Here is a 20770-nt window from a genome sequence, read left to right on the forward strand (position 1 = left end):
CAGAATTTTGTTTCAATGTATTTTCCAGGCTCAGAACAAAGAAACAAATGTGCTTGCTGCTGCAAAGGTGATTGATACTAAATCTGAGGAAGAACTTGAAGACTACATGGTTGAAATTGATATCCTAGCATCCTGTGATCATCCTAACATTGTCAAACTTCTAGATGCCTTTTATTATGAAAACAACCTTTGGGTAGGTATTTGCTGTTGTTCAGAGCCTGTACTTTAGGAGAAGATGTGAAATTACAGTGTCTTTATGACTTGACAAAACAATACTTCAGTACAATATGGGTGTTTAATTAGTACTTTTTATTTGCATATGTACAGTTTGTTGACAGTGGAGGAAAGGGTGCTTAAACCTTCTGGAGTGTAACTTTAGACCTAAATATGCTTGCTGTTAAGGCGAAAGCTTTTGCTAGAGATCTCAATTCATAAAATAAGATATTTTACTTTAAATTTATATATTTATTTAAGAGTACTTATATCTTGCCCTTTCATTGTAAAAATCTTTATGCTCTCAAATGTGATGGATTGGGCTTTTATTTTTGCCAGCCTAGGTGAAAGGAACAGATCATTTTCACCAACTGACAGGTGGGCGGGTAGCGCTGTGGTCTAAACCACTGAGCCTAGGGCTCGCCAATCGGAAGGCTGGCGGTTTGAATCCCTGTGACGGGGTGAGCTCCCGTTGTTCGGTCCCAGCTCCTGCCCACCTAGCAGTTTGAAAGCACATCAAGTGCAAGTAGATAAATAGGTACCGCTCAAGGGGGAAGGTAAACAGTGTTTCCGTGCACTCCTCTGGTTCATCAGAAGTGGCTTAGTCATGCTGGCCACATGACCCGGAAGCTGTACGCCAGCTCCCTCGGCCAGTAAAGCGAGATGAGCACCACAACCCCAGAGTTATCCGCGGCTGGACTTAATGGTCTGGGGTCCCCTTTACCCCCCTAAGTGGAGGAGAGATACACAGAGAGACAGGGAGGAGCCTGACCCACACTAGGCAGGCCACAGTTTGTTTACTGTGGCTTACTACATTCAGAAAATCATGGGGGTATAAGCCTCAATCCTGGGTTTCCAGAATTTTCATGGAATTTCCCCCCTCCAAAGTCTGTTGCCTTCTTAAAATTTTAGCTAATGGGGGAGTTGCATATTATAAGGTCAGTTTGTTAAATCTTAGAATTCTAGACCAGTAGGGGAGGGGTGTGAGACCTAGAGAAAGTCCTGAAGGCCAGATAAGAGGCTTGGAGGGTCACATTCAGCTGGTGGGCCTGAGGTTCCCTACCCTGGTATAGACTGTTCTGCCCATAAGCATTGCTCAATTTGATTTAAGCATATAGCCTCCCTAGAAAGAGTGTTTGAGGGTTAGGCAGGGACAGGAATTGCAGTGTTTTTCATTGTGTGCCCACACATTCTAACAGTAACAAAATGCTAGGTTTTCTGTTGTTGCTGCTTGCTAAATATCAGATACAGAGTTCTTCATTTCTATAACTGAAAACAAGCAATATGACCAGTAAAAGCCTGCCATCTTTTGTCATCAACAAACATTCACAACCCAAAGAGGACAGGAGAGAGTGACTGATTAGTCAAACATCAGAAGCCTAAAAATGTTGATACACTTGGGGTGGATCTAGACACATCAAAGAAGTGTTTCAGTTAAATGTATTGTAAATTTAAACAGGGAAAACAGGTAGAGAAAAGTGGGACTCCATGGCGCCATCTGGTGCCACAATGTTATGTTGCATATATAACACATAAAATAGCTTTTTCTTTACCCATCTAGCTGAGTCCTTGGTTAGGGGAGTTTTGATTTATCTCCTATGCTCTGACTAGCCAAAGTTAAATTTCAATACTTGGATGATTAAAAATAGATTATTTTAATTTTTATATGCAGATCCTGATTGAATTCTGTGCTGGTGGTGCTGTAGATGCTGTAATGTTGGGCAAGTACAGTATTATGTTTTGCAAAAGAAAGCTACAATTTTGCATATTAACAGTTTGGTTACACTGTGTACCAAAATATGTCTGTCTGTGTCTGTATCTATCTATCTATCTGTCTATCTATCTATCTATCTATTTTCTGCACTGCCCTTCATCTGAGGATCATGGGGTGGTTTACAATATAAAAACACAAAAATACATAACATAGAAACAAACAATAACAATAACCACACCACACACAGTTTAAAAGGCCACAGATTGTTTAATTAGCAAAATTCCTATCCTAGGAATTAATTTAGTAGTTAAAATCCTTCTAAAATAAAAAGCTTTTGTCACTCCTAAGAAAGGCCTTAAGGGAAAAGCAGTTTCTGATCTCACTAAAGGAGTTCATTTCAAGACCTCTTGAAAACCACAGTAAAAACCCCCAAAGAGTGTTACTTCATCCTAATTACCAGGGCAGCAGGACTTCTTGAACTTCCCCAATAGGCCATTCTTATCTCTCATTTTAGCTTTGATGAGAAAGCTGGAGCCCAGAATAATTTATGGAACTTTAATAGTACTGTACTTCTGCAGCACCTCCCTTTTTTCACTCTCAGCCACCTCCATTTTGACTAGTATATAAGATAGAAGAATTCAGGTGTAAAAGAAAGTGTGTTGCCAGTTCTCATTTGTGAGAAATGTGCTCCAGATAAAAAAATAGCTTGGAAAACTGGGGCATATTTTTTCACAGTGTAGGAATTCTGCTAATTTTTAGAATTTTGTTATGCTTGAATCTGATTGAATTTGAACATCTTAAACAAAAAACCCTCAAAGGTATTTTATGAGTGCTGTAGCAGCACTTTGAATCTTGGAAGAAACTGATTGCTCATCACAGAATATGGGGATCCCTTGACCCTCCAAATGTTGCTGAATTATCCATCATTGGCTATTGATCATTCTTGCTGGGGATGATGGGAGTTGTGGTTCAGCAACATTGGGGGGTGAGGGGTAAAGGTTGCCCATGCCTGGTTTAATATATTTTCTGGACACATTTTATATATAAGAATATCTATAGTTAAACTGTTTTATTTTAATGTATTTAGTAGCAAACATACACATACACACAAGTATCATGATTCAGCAATGCTGCAAAATGAAAAACAAGACAGCATTTGAACTATTGTGGATATAAATATCTATGACATAGCTTTTACATTAAAACAAAGAAAACAGGTTCCACTGCTTAGTGTTGTAAGACTTTTATTTTAGCTCTCTGTTTCTGAAATACTCCTTCAGGAACTTGAAAAGCTTGCAAGTACTTTAAGGTACTTGTTTGGAAAGCCTGAACTTAACAACCAACTTTGAACAGGTTTATTCTCTCTGTGTCTGGAATGAATAGCTAGGATGATAATTTCAGGAGCTTGCAAGTTTTTCAAGTTCCTGAAGGACTATTCATTCCAAAACACATAGAACTATAATAAAAGTCATGTGACCAGTAAGCATCAGAGCCTGTTCTCATTTTTGTTTTGATTCTTCGTGGTGCTTCTTTATATTTCTTCACACTGTGGCTTCTACATTAGCTTTCTCCAACCTCGTACCCTCCTAATGTGTTGAACTACAAGTTGTTCACTCCAGTGGCCAAGGTGACTGGGGGAATGATAAGAGCTGTAGTCAAACACATATAATCAACACTAGGTTGGAGAATCCCGTTCTGTTTGATCAGCTTTTAAGACTTATCAGGTTGAAGCAAATGTTCATTAAAGAATGTGAATCAATGCAATCTGCAAATGATGGTTTTTATATTTTGAGAGTATGCTTTTCTTGTAGAACTTGAGAGGCCACTAACCGAGCCACAGATCAGGGTAGTTTGCAGGCAGACACTTGAGGCACTGCACTATCTGCATGAAAATAAGATCATTCATCGAGATCTAAAAGCTGGCAATATTCTTTTCACATTGGATGGAGACATTAAGCTAGGTGAGTATTCCTCTTTTAAAAAATTAACTTGGATGAAAAGAGATTTCATGATGTATTATTTTCCAGCTGGTATAAGTAAGTTTTGTTGACCTGGAAAATAAACAATTTAAGTAATTACAGTGGTACCTCAGGTTAAGTACTTAATTCGTTCCAGAGGTCCGTTCTTAACCTGAAACTTTTCTTAACCTGAAGCACCACTTTAGCTAATGGGGCCTCCTGCTGCTGCCGCGCTGCTGGAGCCCGATTTCTGTTCTTATCCTGAAGCAAAGTTCTTAACCTGAAGCACTATTTCTGGGTTAGCGGAGTGTGTAACCTGAAGCGTATGTAACCCGAGGTACCACTGTATTGTAATTACACTTCACAAATTTCTTTTGGATTTCAGAGTGAATGGGTGGGCCTATTGTAATACTTCTACTGAATACTTTAATGTTTCTTAAAGCCCGACCTGGTATGTTTTTTGGGACACACATAGAAACACTTTAAAATGCCTGTACTTGTTCAGATAAATGATCTACATAGTTAGACCATTTCTTTGTATTGTACTGACCAACCAAATGCTTGGGGAAGATTATAATCAAGGCATGCTATCAATATTCATTGCCTGTTTTTAAACCCCACAGTCACAGATAAGTTCAATCATATACTACCCTTACAATGTGGCTGTTGCTTCTGCATGGTCAGTTGCCATGCCAAGAAACCCCATCATATCGGCTAAGGTTTCCATGTGGGAAAATAAAAATGCCAGCTGTCCACTGAATGGGATTCCTTGAATGGTCAGAAGCAACAACCACTGAGATAATATGAATGGCATGCCTCTGAATACCAGTTGCTGGGAATCACAAGTCAAGTGAGGAGAGCACTGTTACACTCAGTCTCTGTTTGCAGGTTTCTCGTAGGCATCTGGTTGGCCGTTGTAAGATGAAAATGCTGTACTACATGGGTCTTTGGGCTTAATCCAGCAGGACTGTTATGTATAGGAGCAATATATAGGAGCAATATATTTTTAATCCAACTCTTAAACAATTGTTTGTACTTGGCTTTCAATACATACTGTGGAGTGGAGTCAATATGTAAATTATGCATTGAATGCCGAAGTACTTACTTTAGTCTTAAGAAATAAGATGTGCCTATTGAGTTCCAGCATTTTGAATATTTGTACCAGCAAGCAAATGCCTTCCGTTGTGCTGTAATTTGTTTTATTGGATTATTAGGCTCCTTTAAGATTATTATATATAGCTTTATTTCATTCTCACAAGAAATCTTTAAAAATAGTTTGAGCTTAGATCTTCAGGGCAGTGTCTGCCTTTCACTCCTGCTTTTTGTGGTGGCTTCTTACTGCTTGGTCATAACTTAGCCCATTAAGATGTTTAAAGGCCGTTTTAGGAAATCCACATGAATGTGTGGGGATTAAGGAATGGACATACATTTCTTTTCTTCCCAGATTGAAACTATTGACTTAAACTGAGGAACAGCTTCCTCCTCAACTCCGTTTACTATTTGCATCTTTAGGCAGAACGTTTCAGTATTGGCAAACTGACTTCTTACACTCATAGGGCCAGATTAAACTACTGTGGTACCTCGGTCTACGAACAGTCCTGTTAACGAACGCTTCAGACAACGAACTCTGCAATACCGGAAGTAGGTCTCATTAGGGAAAGCGCGTGCCTCAGTTTAAGAATGCTTTGGTCTAAGAACGGACCTCCAGAACGGATTAAGTTCGTAACCCAAGGTACCACTGTAGTCCAGTTTATAAGGAGAAGTCAGCACAAGGACTCCTGCTAATGCAGCAGGGCTCTCCTTCCCCCACATATCTCCAAGCCTTCCCCAAATCCACTGTGGAGGTTTGGGAGAATACCCAGAATAACCCAGGGTGGAAGGAAGGGAAAATAATTACATCGGGCAAGCAGATTTCCATCAAAATTCCTAAATATTTTTCTAACCGCGTACTGTGAAGTAGCCCATTTCCATTGTGTGGCTTCAGATGGAACTGCACTGTTGTGTTACATTTTACTAAGCATTCATGATGTTAGTGGGGACAACAGCTTAGTGCTTATTGGGGATACTCATCTTTGCTACTGGTAATTTGTAGAATGAATTTCCTTCATATTTCTATTGATGTGGACTTTTATGCCCCTTTTCCTCTGAATTTTATATCAAAATATTAAACGATATAAACAAATAATTAAAATGCATAACTATATCAGTTAAGTGTTCACAGAGCATATTGGTTATTCCATTATAAATATAAACTTTTACAAACCTCATCCATTTTTCTGTCTTCTTGAACCCCAAGAAAATCAGTCATTGTCATGATAGTAACATTCAATGATTTATAAAACCAATGCAAATATACATGATTAAAGTGATTCTTTTGGCAAAGAGTGCCCAGGCAGCTCAATATTATTGGAGGTACAAGCTTCCAGATTGGGAGTTCAGCCTGAAGTGAAAAGAAGTCATGCCCCTACCTGTGCCTCACTTGTCACAGATCTACTCACTAGGTTAACCTATTCTCTCATTACTCATGAGCTTAATCCCTTCTCTATTAATTCAGATATTTTTTGTTGTAAACCTGTTGAATATTCTTTACTAATGAGTGGTGTTATACATGTTTTTACATAAATGACACTGTTTGAAGTAAAAGTGTATATTGGTATGAGTGACCGTAATTTTTTCTCCTCATTTGTTTGAAGCGGATTTTGGAGTGTCTGCTAAAAATACAAGGACAATACAAAGACGAGATTCTTTCATTGGTACTCCATATTGGTATGTGTGCAATTTTTGTACTGTTTTATGCTGAGTGCAGCATACTGCATTTTATATACAATTTTCTATTTTAAAAAATCAAGTATAGTAAACAAAATGGTGTTGTTTTGTTGGTGCATTTACTGGTTTTATTAACCTTAATTTATATGTAAGATTAGTCATACTCTGATCTGACCCATTGGAATCAATGGTTTAAAGTAATTTATATACATTTATTTCAGTGGCTCTACTCTGATGATGTTGGTTATTTCCATTTAACTTGGTTAGATATTGCCCTTTCGTGCAGAGTTTGGAGAAAATGAAGGATAAAGTGCGAGACTGGTTACATTACGCTCAGATTAAAGAAGTTTTTAAAAATGACAAGAAATTAGGGTTCCAGGTGGAGAAATCGAAAATAGAAACAGAATTGTTAGAACCTAAGAGTAAGGTACTTTCAAGGATGTATAACTTGCTGTTAAAATGGAACACACAAGATGAAACGGTTAAATCGGCTATGATAAGGTGGGCACAGGACATTGGGTATAATATCATGTTTGAGGACTGGGAAAGGTTGTGGAGTAATGGATTGAAATTTACTGCATGTAACGCTTTGAAAGAAAATGTAATGAAAATGATATATAGATGGTATATGACCCCAGTCAAACTTGCAAAAATTTACCACCTGACTGATAATAAGTGTTGGAAATGTAAAGAGTGTGAGGGAACATTCTTCCACCTCTGGTGGACTTGCCCTAAAGTGAAGGCGTTCTGGGAAATGATTTATAATGAACTGAAAAAGGTATTTAAATATACCTTCACTAAGAAACCAGAGGCCTTTCTTTTGGGTATTGTCGGCCAAGGGGTGGTAAAGAAGGACCAGACATTTTTTATGTATGCAACAACAGCAGCAAGGATACTACTCGCAAAGCATTGGAAAGCTCAAGATCTACCCACACTGGAAGAATGGCAGATGCAACTGATAGACTACATGGAACTGGCTGAGATGACCGGCAGAATTTGTGACCTGGGAGAAGAGAGGACTGAGGAGGATTGGAAGAAATTTAAGAATTATTTACAAAAATATTGTAACTTGAGTGAATGCTAAACAGGATGCTAGATCAAAATAACTGAGCACCACTAATTTAGATGATTTTAAGAAAATAAGTAAGATTGTGAAAATATAACTCTTTTTGAGAACTAGAAGATTATGAAACATAGAAGGGATATAAGAATGCAAATAAGATAATAAATTGCTGACAAAACGTTATAACGATGAAAGTGGGAGCAGGAGATGTGAGGAAGTCCAAAGAAAATGTGAAATTATGTTAAGATATATGTTACATTGTCTATTATGTTTATCTCTATTATAAAACCCAATAAATTTCTTAAAAAAAAAAAAAAAGATATTGCCCTTTGGGTATATTTCTTCTTGCGGTTGGAAATACCACTTATTACAGATAATAGATCTTAAAAATCTTTTCTTTTTTGCTTTCTATCCCAGGATGGCTCCTGAAGTAGTAATGTGTGAGACTTCTAAAGACAGGCCTTATGATTACAAGGCTGATGTTTGGTCTTTAGGTGTCACTTTAATAGAAATGGCTGAAATAGAACCACCTCATCATGAATTGAATCCAATGCGTGTTCTGCTGAAAATAGCAAAGTCGGAACCACCATCATTGGCACAACCTTCAAAATGGTGATTATTCTGGTATATTTATGGTATTTTATGGTATATTTTTATTTTTATTTTTCAAGAATAATACCTAGGTACAGAATAATAAAGCTGTCTTAATTTTTAAGATTGTAAGTTGGCAAAAAAAAAAAAAAGCACACTTAAGCCTCAAGAGTTAAGTGTTGTTTTCCCCCAGAAGCAAATAGGCATCTCAAGCTTAGCTGGATATCAATTAGGCTAGCTTTCAGTTAAATATAGGTGTACATCACTGGAGAAGAATTAGCTTGCCTCAAGATGAGGATGCAGATAGTGGTGCTATGGAAAGAAAATAGTACAATAGTCTTGGGCATCAATCTTCATTAAAATGATTTGAAGTATCTTCTTCTTTGGTGATCACTTGTAGCCGAGTAACATTGTCTTCCATAAACACAATTTTAACTATTGAGTCCGTAAGTGACTGTGGAGGCCAATTCTGGATCCACACGTCCTTCCACAGTTGGGGACATTGGTTTCCGGGCGGGAGGTGATCACATTGTGGATTTGCCAAGCGTGCCTTTCTCTTAGCACATTTCTCGTATAATAGCTTATTAACAGTTTACTGTGGAACTTACGAGAGGTAGCAGGCAAGAAGTAGACAGTACTGAAATTATTTTTATCTGACAGTCATTAGATACTTCTGATGATAAGGATGTCATCACTCAATTTGTATGTAGTACTGAAAGTGTAGCATTTATTGAGTTCAGCTTCTTTTATGCAGGTCTGCTGACTTCAAAGACTTCTTAAGGAAATGTTTGGAAAAAAATGTAGATGCCAGGTGGAACACTGCTGAGCTTCTACAGGTAGGAAGAACGAAGTGTCTATTGAGTCATGATATTTTATTGAGTGCATTTATATAAATAATTTAAAACAGGAACTATTTTAAAAGTCAGCTAAATTTTCAATCTTTGTATGTTTTAACTTTATTTAGAACATTCCCATTTCCATTGGTCACCAGAGAGTTAGGAGTCGGCACCAACTAGTTAATACCCCACTTTTCTAGCCAGAGAATGATAAAAGCAGCAAATAACTTGTGTTTTAAAAACTGCAGTGCTTGCAATAGAAAATACTAAAAGCAATATAAAATAAATAAAATACCAGTTTTCCAGGAGCCATATGCTAGTGACAAACAGGGCAACTCTACACTCGTTTGCAAACGTTCATATACATACACCGTAGATACATCCAACATGCACCGCAGAGGCACACAGACAAGTATACCCACACAACCTTTCCCAGTCAGCAGGATGGAATGAAAGGAATACTGTGAGGAAATTTTAAAACTATCCTCCCTGCAGTCTCTGTCCCCCATCCCCAAACTCAGCTGATCAGAAAGCAGCTAAGCACAAGCAAAGAGGGCTCTGCTCGGGTTCCTTAAACTTTTCCAACATGAAGGGCAAGGAAAGCCTTTTCAGCCATCACTTTGAGCAGTGCTCTCCCACCTCCCCTTTCAGCTGCTCCTCAAAGCAGCAGTTCCAAAAGATGACATGTCCGCAATCCCCTTTGGACTGCTCCCAAGGAAGGGGGATGGTGAGACACTGGGGCCTAGTCCAAACGGCTATGCTTTGGATTTTAAAAGTAGCTGGTAATGTAGGCATGCAGATCTTTAGAAGAGGGCATTGGGGAAGTGAGTGAATAGCATGCACCCATTGGTGCTGTTACTCTTCTCCTTTACCACTGGTATTATCATGAGAAGCTCTCATGTCTAAGGGAGCTTGAGAATTTAAAGAGCACTTGGATGGTTCTAGGGAGAAGACAGACATTCTGACAAAAGTATATCCAGACCTTGGTTATGCATAGGTCCTCTGGATTCCAGCCCTTGCTTATTACTGCCTGGTATTTCAGAAGCTGCAGTCTCCTTCATAGTTTACAAGGAGCTAACCTAAATAAATGTAATAGGATGAATATGACTTGGTTTCATGTTACTTCATTCATGTTCCCATCTAAAATACATTAGATTTAAAAATAAAGACTTCTGAAATGGGGCCAGGCAAAGATAATCTGCCAGAGAAACACTCTTAGCTTCAGCCTTACTATATTTCAAATAAATAAATGTAAATGATCTTAGACATGAAAATAGAAGAACAGATAGCACAGAAAAAAGTTGTAAGCAGTATAAATTTTCCTTTAAGTGTTCTATTTTTTATTTTGAGTTGGATACAAAACAGACCATAACCTGGCCATAAGTGATAAAATATGTTGCTATTAAATGGTTTTTAATGTTGATTAACTGATATTATGCCTTTTTAAACAGCATCCATTTGTTACTGTAACTTCTAATAAACCAGTCAGAGAACTGATTGCAGAAGCAAAGGCTGAAGTTACAGAGGAAGTAGAAGATGGGAAAGAGGAGGAAGAAGAGGAAGAAACGGAAAATTCTCTGGTAAGTTAAAATAAATAAATCAAAAATATTTTAACTTGTGCTGCAGTTTACAGCTATGAATTGTATTCATTTCCATTGATCTTTCATGTAATTGAGCTTAGGGATACAATGCTAATTGCCTTTTATAAGATGTACTGACACGCTTTCTGTTGCATAACACACAATTTTCTTTAAGATGCCATTGTAAAATGCAAAGTAAGTAAATGTAAGCTTCCTTAGGATGCCATGGAACTGTTTCCATGGTCAGAGAAGGGAGAGCCGCAGTCAAAGGCCCCTTTGTGGCAGAAGAAATCTCTGTTGCCATTAGTCCTCTCTAGTTAGTGTTCCAGCAGGAGGAGGACCATGGGATCCTCCCATTCCTCCAGCATGTCCCAGATAAGATAAAACCTCTGCCAGCTCTGGAGTCAGTGGTTACTTCTCCCCCTCCTATCAGTACAGTAAATTAGGAAAATCCAAAGTAGGGAGGCAAAAGGAACAGGTCACTTCTGCCCTGTAATCACCATTAAATTCTCCATTGGTTGATATAAAACTTTGATAGCATTATTTCCTTATTACTGCATTGTATAGCTAATCAGTTTTTTGTGTGTCTATTTTAGCAGTTACCTGCAAGTAAACGAGCCTCATCTGACCTCAGCATTGCCAGCTCCGAAGAGGATAAACTTTCACAGAATGCCAGTATTCTGGAATCTGTTTCTGAAAAAACAGAGCGTTCATCCACAGAACAAAATAGTACTAGTGCACCTGAAGGTGAAAAAACAAGTGTGACTCCTGACAAAAATGAAAAGGAGAAATACACTGCAAGCACAAGTGGCACTATACAAGAAGACACTGAAAAACTGAAGAATGGATCTGCATTGCTCCATGAAGATGAGGAAGCGAAGAAGACTGAGAAGACAATTGAAAATTCAAGATTAAGTGAAAACACAGAGTCACAGAAAGAGGAAAAGGAGATTGGCACAGTAGTATCTGAAACTAACGTTGAGCCCAGTCTAAAAACAGAGGAAGGAAAGGACTTCACAAATGAATCAGCAGTTGAAAACAAACAAGAAACAATTCCTGATGATGGAGGCAGCAGTGCAGAAATTACAGATGCAGTCTCTAAAGCAGCTGGTGTGACAGAAGAAAGTACCACAAACCTCCAAGAAAATAAAATGGAAGAGGCAAAGCCTACCGAAGGAATTAAAGAGGTTGAGGAATTGCAAGGGGATGACAAATGTAAAGAGGGTGATCTGAAAGAGGCCGAAAGTCAGAAAAATGAAGTTACTGCAGGTACTGAAGAATCACAGGTGAAGGTCATAGCTGAGACAGCTGATGAACCACAGAAGCAAATAAAAGAAGGTACCAGTAGTCCACAAGAGATTGACAGTACTGGCAACAATCTGGTCACTGATGTAGATAAAGTGCTTGAAAATGCTCAGGAGCCAGCAGAGTGCCTGGCAGAGGATGCTTCTGAGAAAGTCTCAGAAATGGGGAAAATGGTAGATTCTAATCAGCAGTTAGTTGAGGGATACAGTGACGATTCAAAGAAGACAAGCAGCACAAAGGAAACGGAGGACAGTGTTTCAGAAAGAGCAGACAACATTGAGCATAAGCCAGCAGACAAAAAACATACTGAAGAGGCAAGAACTGAGGAAAGCAGTATTGCACCAGGGGTTAAAATTGCAGAACCTGAACATAAATTAGAAAAGAGAGCTGAGGAGAAGCATGAGAATAATATACATATGGACACAGACCGACCAGCAGTTTCCAGTGGCTTGCCAGTTGAAAATAAGCTTGAAGATTCTGCAGCCAAGCAGATGCATGAACAAGAGGTGTCTCCGGTACCCAATATTAGCATTAGCTCTGCAGAAAATGAGGCAGAAGATAAATCTGGCAATCAGGATAGTGTTGAAAACTCGCATCATGTTGATTCTGAAAGCGCTAAAGAAAATGACACAGATTCAGGCAGAGGTTCCACTGCTGACAACAGCAGCATTGATTTGAACTTGTCCATTTCCAGTTTCCTCACTAAAAACAAGGAGAGTGGATCAATATCTTTACAAGTAAGAGTCAACAATTCTATTAGTAACATAGAGATACAGATCAGGGTAGCTAGCTTGCAGCCCATGCACTGGATTTGCCCCATCAACCCATAGGAAGTGGCTCACTAGCCTCCACAGCTTGTCTCTGAATCTGATCAGGAGATAAAATTTCTCTACCTGTTCTTTCAATAGGATCTTAAAGGTATGAGATAAAATCAGAAAATTTGGGATTCTGTCTCCATTCTAAGCCCAAGACTAAGATCAGAGATGAAGCTCTCTGCCTGCTTTTTAAGAACAAAAGGCAGCATATTCCTCCACTCCAGCACAGGAGTAGGTGCAAAATAAAAGGCTGGGTTTCCAGCCTTTACTACACCAGTGCTGGAATAAGAAAGTCTGGAAATACTGAGTGTTTATGTGTGTGTAAGAGAAAGAGAGAGTTGTGTATAGAACTGGTGAGCATGGTATGTATACATATGTGGTGGTGCATGTGTGTTTAGTCCATATGTGAGCTGTATGGTAGTGCATGTGTATACCATGACCCTCAGAGGGGTAGTTAAATATCAATGTGGCCCTTGAGCAAAAAAATGTTAGCTAGCCTTAATATAGGCAGTGTGTAACATACACACTAGAGGGATGCGGGGTGGCGCTGTGGGTTAAACCACAGAGCCTAGGGCTTGCTGATCGGAAGGTTGGCGATTCAAATCCCCACGACGGGGTGAGCTCTCGTTGTTCAGTCCCAGCTCCTGCCCACCTAGCAGTTTGAAAGCACGTCAAAGTGCAAGCAGATAAATAGGTACCGCTCCGGCGGGAAGGTAAATGGCATTTCCATGTGCTCTGGTTTGCCAGAAGCGGCTTAGTCATGCTGGCCCCATGACCCAGAAGCTGTCTGCAAACAAACGCCGGCTCCCTTGGCCTATAGAGCGAGATGAGCGCACAACCCCAGAGTCGTCCACAACTGGACCTAACGGTCAGGGGTACCTTTACATTTTTAACATACACACTATATAATATATTTTATGTTTATAGCTAAATATTTGTCTACAAATTAAAGTGAAGGTTCCTGAATTCATGCAGAATAAGAATTTTAAGGCTGTCACCTTAGATGTCCATAGTAGAGAGTAAATTACATTGAAATTATAAGTATATACTTCTGAATTAACAGCTTGAAAATAGGTTTGAATTATCTTTCTGTTCTTGGTTACTTTTGTAAAAGTGAAGGTGGATTGCATATGTAGCAGTTATTCAGATGATTACTTCAGCCTTGTCTGTATATTCAGTAGTATACTGGTCCAAAATGGCCAGTTGAAGAAATGAATTCCTCTTAAAGAACATGCCTCATAGCAAACGTGAGTCCATCTTTGCCCATCTTGTGAAAAGAAACAGAATTAAATAAAGAAATTTAGTATCTAATTCTGTTGATTGGAAACTGAAATCTTTGAACTTGCAGGCTTTGGGTTCTTTCAAAAATAAGTAAAGGTTGGACAGGTATGCTTTATGCAGCACAGAAATAATGCATGATCTTTTATTCAGGAAACTAAAAGACACAAGAAAACATTAAAGAAAACTCGCAAATTTGTTGTTGATGGTGTGGAAGTAAGTGTGACTACCTCTAAAATTGTAACAGAAAGTGATTCTAAAAGTGAAGAATTACGATATCTTCGGTGAGTTTGAAAATACCCATTCTTAATGACAGAGGATTTCTTCTCTGAATTAAAACAACTTTTCTCATGCTTGTTTTTAATAACTTACTGTGGTTAGATTATATTTAACAAAATTCATGTTGTCCTTTTAAATAACGTATGAATCAATCCAGACCATGATATCATCATCTGAGACCCTTCTTTGTGTGCCTTCTCTATGAGAGGTCTGGCGGGTAACAACACAAGAATGGGCCTTTTCTGTGTTGGCTCCCTGGTTGTGAAATTCTCTCCCCATCTCTTACATGGCACCTTCATTACATATTTTTAGATGCCAGGCAAAAACATTTCTCTTCTCCCAGGCCTTTGTCTAATTAAACAATCTATGGCCCAGTAGGGGAGTATTGGTTTTTTTTGTTACTATGTTGTGCATTTTTGTGTTTTTATACTGTAAACTGCCCTGTAATCCTCGGATGAAGGACAGTATAGAAATTTAATAAATAATATATTAAATGCATATGTTCGTTTCTGCACAGCCCCCCAATGCATTTATACTGTACACTGATGCAGAATTCTGAACTTAGTCTGTTTCTTTCTCCCCTGCAATACTGCTTCCATTCTCCTTACTACCAGGCGTCAAGAATTAAGAGAGTTACGACTTCTACAAAAAGAAGAGCAGCGAGCTCAACAGCAGCTTAGTAATAAACTTTTACAACAAAGAGAACAGATGTTCAGGCGCTTTGAACAAGAAATGACGGTAAGGTTTGATTTCTTTTCACCCACATTTTGCAGGCCCCTTATTTTGAGTTAATTTACTTAATGTAAGCAGCCTAGAAGGCATTCTGGGTATATCCTTGCCCTTGTTGCCGCATTTCATCTGATGTATTATGAAGGAAACTTGCATACCAAAAGCCTTAACTGAACTGCAAACTACTGCAATGGTAGCCCTGCATGTAGTCACTGGCTGCCAACGGTGGAAAAGGCAGTGAAGCGCTGCATTGTTTAGCTTGAGAGTGTCTTGTTAAGGCATGGTCAGTACTAGAATTGGCAGAATGTGGCCACTTCTTACCCTTGAAGGTTAGAAACATTTATTTTCTACTTGTAGGTAGTGAATGCAGCTTTCCAGGATTGCTATACAGAAGAGGAAGCTGTTGCATGCTTTGACAACTGTAGAAAATATCTCAAAATAATTTCAGAGGCCCAGTTCATGATCTTTGCCTTTCTGTAGTAGACTGTGGTAACCAAAACACTGTGATCTTCTAACCCATGTGCAATCCTTTTTTCCTTTCAGTGGATAATAAAATAACTTGCTTGAAAAAGTGTTCTCTGTATTGGGGGGTCTGCTCATTCATTGGGCAGAGAAAAATACTCCCTATTATATCTGAAACAGGCTCCTGTATTAAGGATTGCATACAAAACAAAGCTTAACCACTATACCCTTAACAAAATAGTTTACGTATGTTGAGTTCCAAATATTAGATTCTCAAGAGCTGAATTTTAGATCGCTTCACCATGTGTTTGTTTGTGTTCAAGAAGAAAATAAACTTTATAGTATAAGTCCCAGTGAAAAGATAAGAGTTCTGCCAATATTTTTAAACTCTGTGCAATAACAGTTAATTCCACTTCTGATTCTGAGTTTTGAAGACTTTCTATGGGGTTTAAAAAGTATTTTTTGTGCTTCATAATGGCCGAAAAACCCAGGTAGTGCCTTTTCAATCAGTTAGAAAATCTAGGAACTGAAAAGCATAGGCAATTGTTACTTGTGCAGACTTCCTCTGCCCTGCCTCAAACCCATCAAGTTCAACAATAGGTAAAGCTAAAATTTAATGGAATTATTTTTCAGAGCAAGAAGCGGCAATATGACCAGGAGATTGAAAACCTGGAAAAACAGCAGAAACAGACAATAGAGCGCTTGGAACAGGAACATACAAATCGCTTACGTGATGAAGCAAAACGCATCAAAGCAGAACAAGAGAAAGAATTGTCCAAATTTCAGAACATGCTGAAAAACAGGAAAAAAGAGGTAAATACTATTTATTTAGTTGGAGGAAAGAAGGTTGGTATTTCTTGGTCTCCAGTGATGTCTGCAGTCTTACTTTGAAAAAAAGATGTATCACCATAAGATGCCTCAACAGTAGATGTATTTTTATAATAATATTTAGCACTGAAAAGTTTTTTAAAATAAGAAACAGCCATGTGCAATGAAAATAGTAACCTTAGATAGGAGCAAAGAAAATATAATGAAAAAACAATTATGTGGTGTAGATGTCTCCACCCTTATGATTTAAACATCATCGTTAGCTTAGGAGTTTTGCCATTTATTTGGAACAGTATCAAATGTTATATGTAGTTAATACCTGTATGTTACAGACAATGTAAAATTGAGCTAGGAGTTCAATAGGGAGAACTGCTAGAATCCATTGCACACATATCTGTCACATGTGCCTCTTTGGATATGTGTGGCAAGTAAATATTTTCCTTACTATATTCAGTACATATAAAAGCAGCACAAAGGTGGAGGGATGAGGATACTTGTGCATTGGTTCATGAAACATTCATAGCAAAATGCAATGGTTTTTTGTTTTTCTTTTTACTTGTAGTTGAATTTGTTAAAAAGGCGATTTAATTAACTTTGTGTGGAAGAGTCTAGAACTCTGTGCTGTGGAAGACTACTCTGTGCCTCCAGAAAATCTTAAAACTGCAATCTTAAGCAACTTTGTTTGCATTCATAATTCTGATAGCAAGATTTATTGTTGCCAACTTGGTTCTACACATTATAAAGCCATTAATCTAATAATCTAGATTCAGCTGTTGAGCCCTGCTAGCAGAAGCCTGCACGTGGACATTGAATAATGCAACAGGGCTTTCTTCCTCCCTCCGCACAGCATTAAAGTGGCTCGGATGGAGAAGGATAACCTCCAGAACAGCACACTTTCCATTTGGCAAGATGAAACACTTGTGCTGCAAGAACGATTACCATGGCACTACTTTGAATTAGTCCCAGTGAACCTAAGTTAGTGATGACTGCAACTTCAGTGAATCTACCCTGAGTAGGACTAGCATTGGATACAGTTGTACCTTGGTTTGCATACGTCTTGGTTTGCATATATTTCGAATTACAAACACATCAAACCCAGAAGTGCATGTCCTGATTTGCAACCTTTTTTTGGATTGCAACCCATTTTTTTTGGATTACGGACAAAATTTTTTGGGAGGCCCCATTGGTGAAAGCGCGCCTTGGGTTAAAACCTGTTTTGGTTTACAAACAGACCTCTGGAACAGATTATGGTTGTAAACCAAGATACCACTGTATAACCCTTGATCTTTCAGAATGACTCACATGGGGGATTGATTGTAATATATGTTAAGAACTAGAAATGACCCAGTCAGTGATAAAGGCATTTTTAAAATTTAATTTGAGTTCAGCAGAGAGCATAGTTGATTTAAAATCAAACCAATTTGAAATTTATATTCTTTCATTACACTGGATGGAAGAAATACAGCTGTGCAAAATGCAGAAATTCTACCTATGATCTCATTGTTCTGCAGAAAGTGCCTGTAATCTTTTACTTCTCATCTTAACTTTTAAAAAAGCAGTTCAACAATTTCTAGATAATATACCAATTTTGAGGCATATAATATGAATAGATTGCACAGATTTCTAGATGCTTTCATTTGGTTTTTAAACCAAATTTTTATACTAAGTAATATATGTCATTTAATCTCCAAGATACCATCACTTGTGTTTAATTTGCACAATATTGACTATTACTTCTTCTTTTTGCTGAACTTCTTGCACTCTGAGTCTCTATTGGTAATTGGGTCTCAAAAGGAAATCTGGTGAAGAGGTTTAATGCACTCAGGACCAATCTTTTTCATTGAACAGTAGCATGTGGTGATTTGGGCTTTGTTTTCTGTGGGTTCTTTGACTTTTAAACAGCCATTTGTTCTTGGATAGTTGTGACCTCCTAGTTCTTTTGTAGGAAATAACATCTAGAGTACTGAATCTCTTCATGAGAGTATGAAAAATATACAATCATACTTTTGATTATCTATATAACATGCATTATTATTTCCTGACAAAATGATCCATTAGATCCTTTGACATACATTGCTGAAACATATTTGTAAGTGATTGCCTTCTTTGAATGTCACTAGCTAGATAAGCTATATGAAACTGGACACTTGATTTACACTTTCCTCAGCTCTGCAAATGCCCCCTTTGAGTGGCTTACTTTTATGAAAGTTGTTCTTTAGACAATTGTGTCTCAAATAAGACATAATGTCAACAGTAGCTGTTATTTTTGAGAAATCTAAACATCCTGCTATTTTGGAGCTTTTCCATGACGGTAAAATCATTTGTTGTCCCTCCCAATATCATTCTTGCTTTGACAACGGTCTCAAATTCCTTCGTGTTATACTGAATGATTGCATAAAAAGTAAATGCAAAAGCATCTCTAATTAGTAGTTGCATGCAAAATGAAACTAGTTTCTAGAATACGATTAGTTCATGCACTTCTTTGTAGAATGCAGTTCGCAAATGCTTTGTGCATGTCTGCTTCTTCCATCCATCTTCTGCCAAGCTAACTCTTCTGGCTTCAATGCATGCTCTCTGATAACCTTTATAATGCCTGACCTGCTCCTCTCGTATTCACCATAAAATGCTTGCTGTGGAGAAAAAGGGTTATCTTCCCCACCTTCTGCATGCTTGTGCACTATAGGTTTTTAATGAAGTGGAGAAAGCACCAAAAGAGCTGAGAAAAGAGCTCATGAAACGCAAGAAAGAGGAACTTTCTCAATCCCAGCATGCTCAGGTAACCGCAGCAGCTTCATGCTTCTAAAAACAAGCAAGCAGCTTTGTTCACAATAGCTTTAACCATTCCATAGTGGTTGCTTTTTGTTTTCCCTCTGAGTAAATATGTTATTAATTTGTAATGACTGACCATTCTTAAAACCGTAGCTCAAATGTGTCATATAAACAGAAGTGCAATATATTCAGTATTCATTTACTTAGATGTGATTAGTTAGAACGACAGCCAAAGTTATAAAAATGCAATTTATGTAGTTAAAGTGTGTATTCAGGTGTGGATATGAATTTCAGGCTGTAATGTCTACTTTATTCAGGGCATTTACCATAAAGAATAATGTTATCAAAGTGTAAAAGTAGTAAATAATATTTTTATAAGCAATTTTTCATTATATCTTACCTTTGAATCTTTTAATCCCAGGCAATGCAGTTGACATGATGGTGTCCATGTTTATTATTTAATGGCTTGCCTGTACTTTCTGTGTTCCAAGCATGCTATTGCAGCAGACATACTATTGATTACTTTTCCTGTCTGAAACGAAGCGCATCTGAACTATATAAGGATCTGGATGTGTGGTAGTGTATATAGTGAATAAGGCAATGAAGAACTCTTCACTTTTTGTTGACATTCCTTGTCTTGGTATTAAATCCCAGACTAAGTACAAATAACTTCTGATATCCATGAATACTTCCTATGTATTCATGTACAATGAGACAGAAGTAATTCTGAAGTAATGCTTCAGGTATAAATTTTTAAAGTGAGCTGTATCACAGTTTCTGTACAAGGGTGTGAGGGGGTCAGGAGACTGCTGCTCAACTCCCTGAATGACAGAGAAATCTCAGGAGTCAGTGCACTAAAGAAAGACAGGTGGAATGTTAGGGGAGTAAAAGATAGGAAAGAGGGTTAAAATGGAGGCATTGCCAGACTGTCCAAAGCCAGTTTATCTCATGTATGGAGCAGGATCCTGCTTTTGCAGATATTCACAGTAGTGTATGCTACTTCCCTCTAAATACAACTGTGTATATTTGAATGTGCACATCTCTTGGAACTGGATATTTGAAAAGGTGTACGTCCAGCCAATATTGTACTACATGAAGGCTTATTGAGTAACTACAGTCTTAAATATATTGGAGAAAATTCATTAATATATTTTGGGCACAGAGAGTTAACAATATAGGTTAAGTAGGACTAGGTTGTAGGGCATTATCTAGCAAAATAAAATTAATACTGAAGACATGACATAAAGGTTTTTACTTCGTTTTGCAATTGGTGTCTTTATGAATACAGTGTAATTTTTGTTCTCATAGCTCCACCCACATCACTGTAGGTATAAACTATAGCTTCAGAAATTTTACATCTTTTAACAGAAGTAATTCAGTACAACTTCGACTTTTAGGGAGGGAGGTGCTCCACTAATGAGTCATACAGTCTTATTGCTTATGTTCGGTGTTTGAATGCATGGTTTGTGCTTGCATTCTGACCTCGGAAGTACATTGTATTCTGCTCTGCAGGGCGTTGCTCAGGTTATGATTCAGTCTTTTCAGTTGTCCTCATGTACCCTCTTCAATGCAATAATGCAGGAT

General features: G+C 38.0%; 1 protein-coding gene across 4 annotated transcripts in view; it reads left to right on the forward strand.

Annotated features, from left to right (window-relative positions):
* Positions 1-20770, forward strand: part of SLK (STE20 like kinase) — a 47358-nt gene that overhangs the window by 14840 nt on the left and 11748 nt on the right. For 2 of the 4 annotated variants that reach the window (XM_081006139.1, XM_081006140.1), the window contains exons 3-14: positions 29-193; positions 1886-1934; positions 3739-3888; positions 6579-6651; positions 8132-8326; positions 9060-9141; positions 10593-10721; positions 11318-12763; positions 14273-14403; positions 15013-15136; positions 16223-16402; positions 19101-19193. In XM_081006139.1, the coding sequence (XP_080862265.1) occupies positions 29-193; positions 1886-1934; positions 3739-3888; positions 6579-6651; positions 8132-8326; positions 9060-9141; positions 10593-10721; positions 11318-12763; positions 14273-14403; positions 15013-15136; positions 16223-16402; positions 19101-19193 (2817 nt within the window). The remainder of the gene's footprint in view (positions 1-28; positions 194-1885; positions 1935-3738; positions 3889-6578; positions 6652-8131; positions 8327-9059; positions 9142-10592; positions 10722-11317; positions 12764-14272; positions 14404-15012; positions 15137-16222; positions 16403-19100; positions 19194-20770) is intronic. The other 2 variants (XM_081006141.1, XM_081006142.1) reach the window with 2 other exon arrangements.

This window comes from Podarcis pityusensis (assembly GCF_964106645.2).
Source record: "Podarcis pityusensis genome assembly, chromosome: 5".
NCBI lineage: Eukaryota > Metazoa > Chordata > Lepidosauria > Squamata > Lacertidae > Podarcis > Podarcis pityusensis.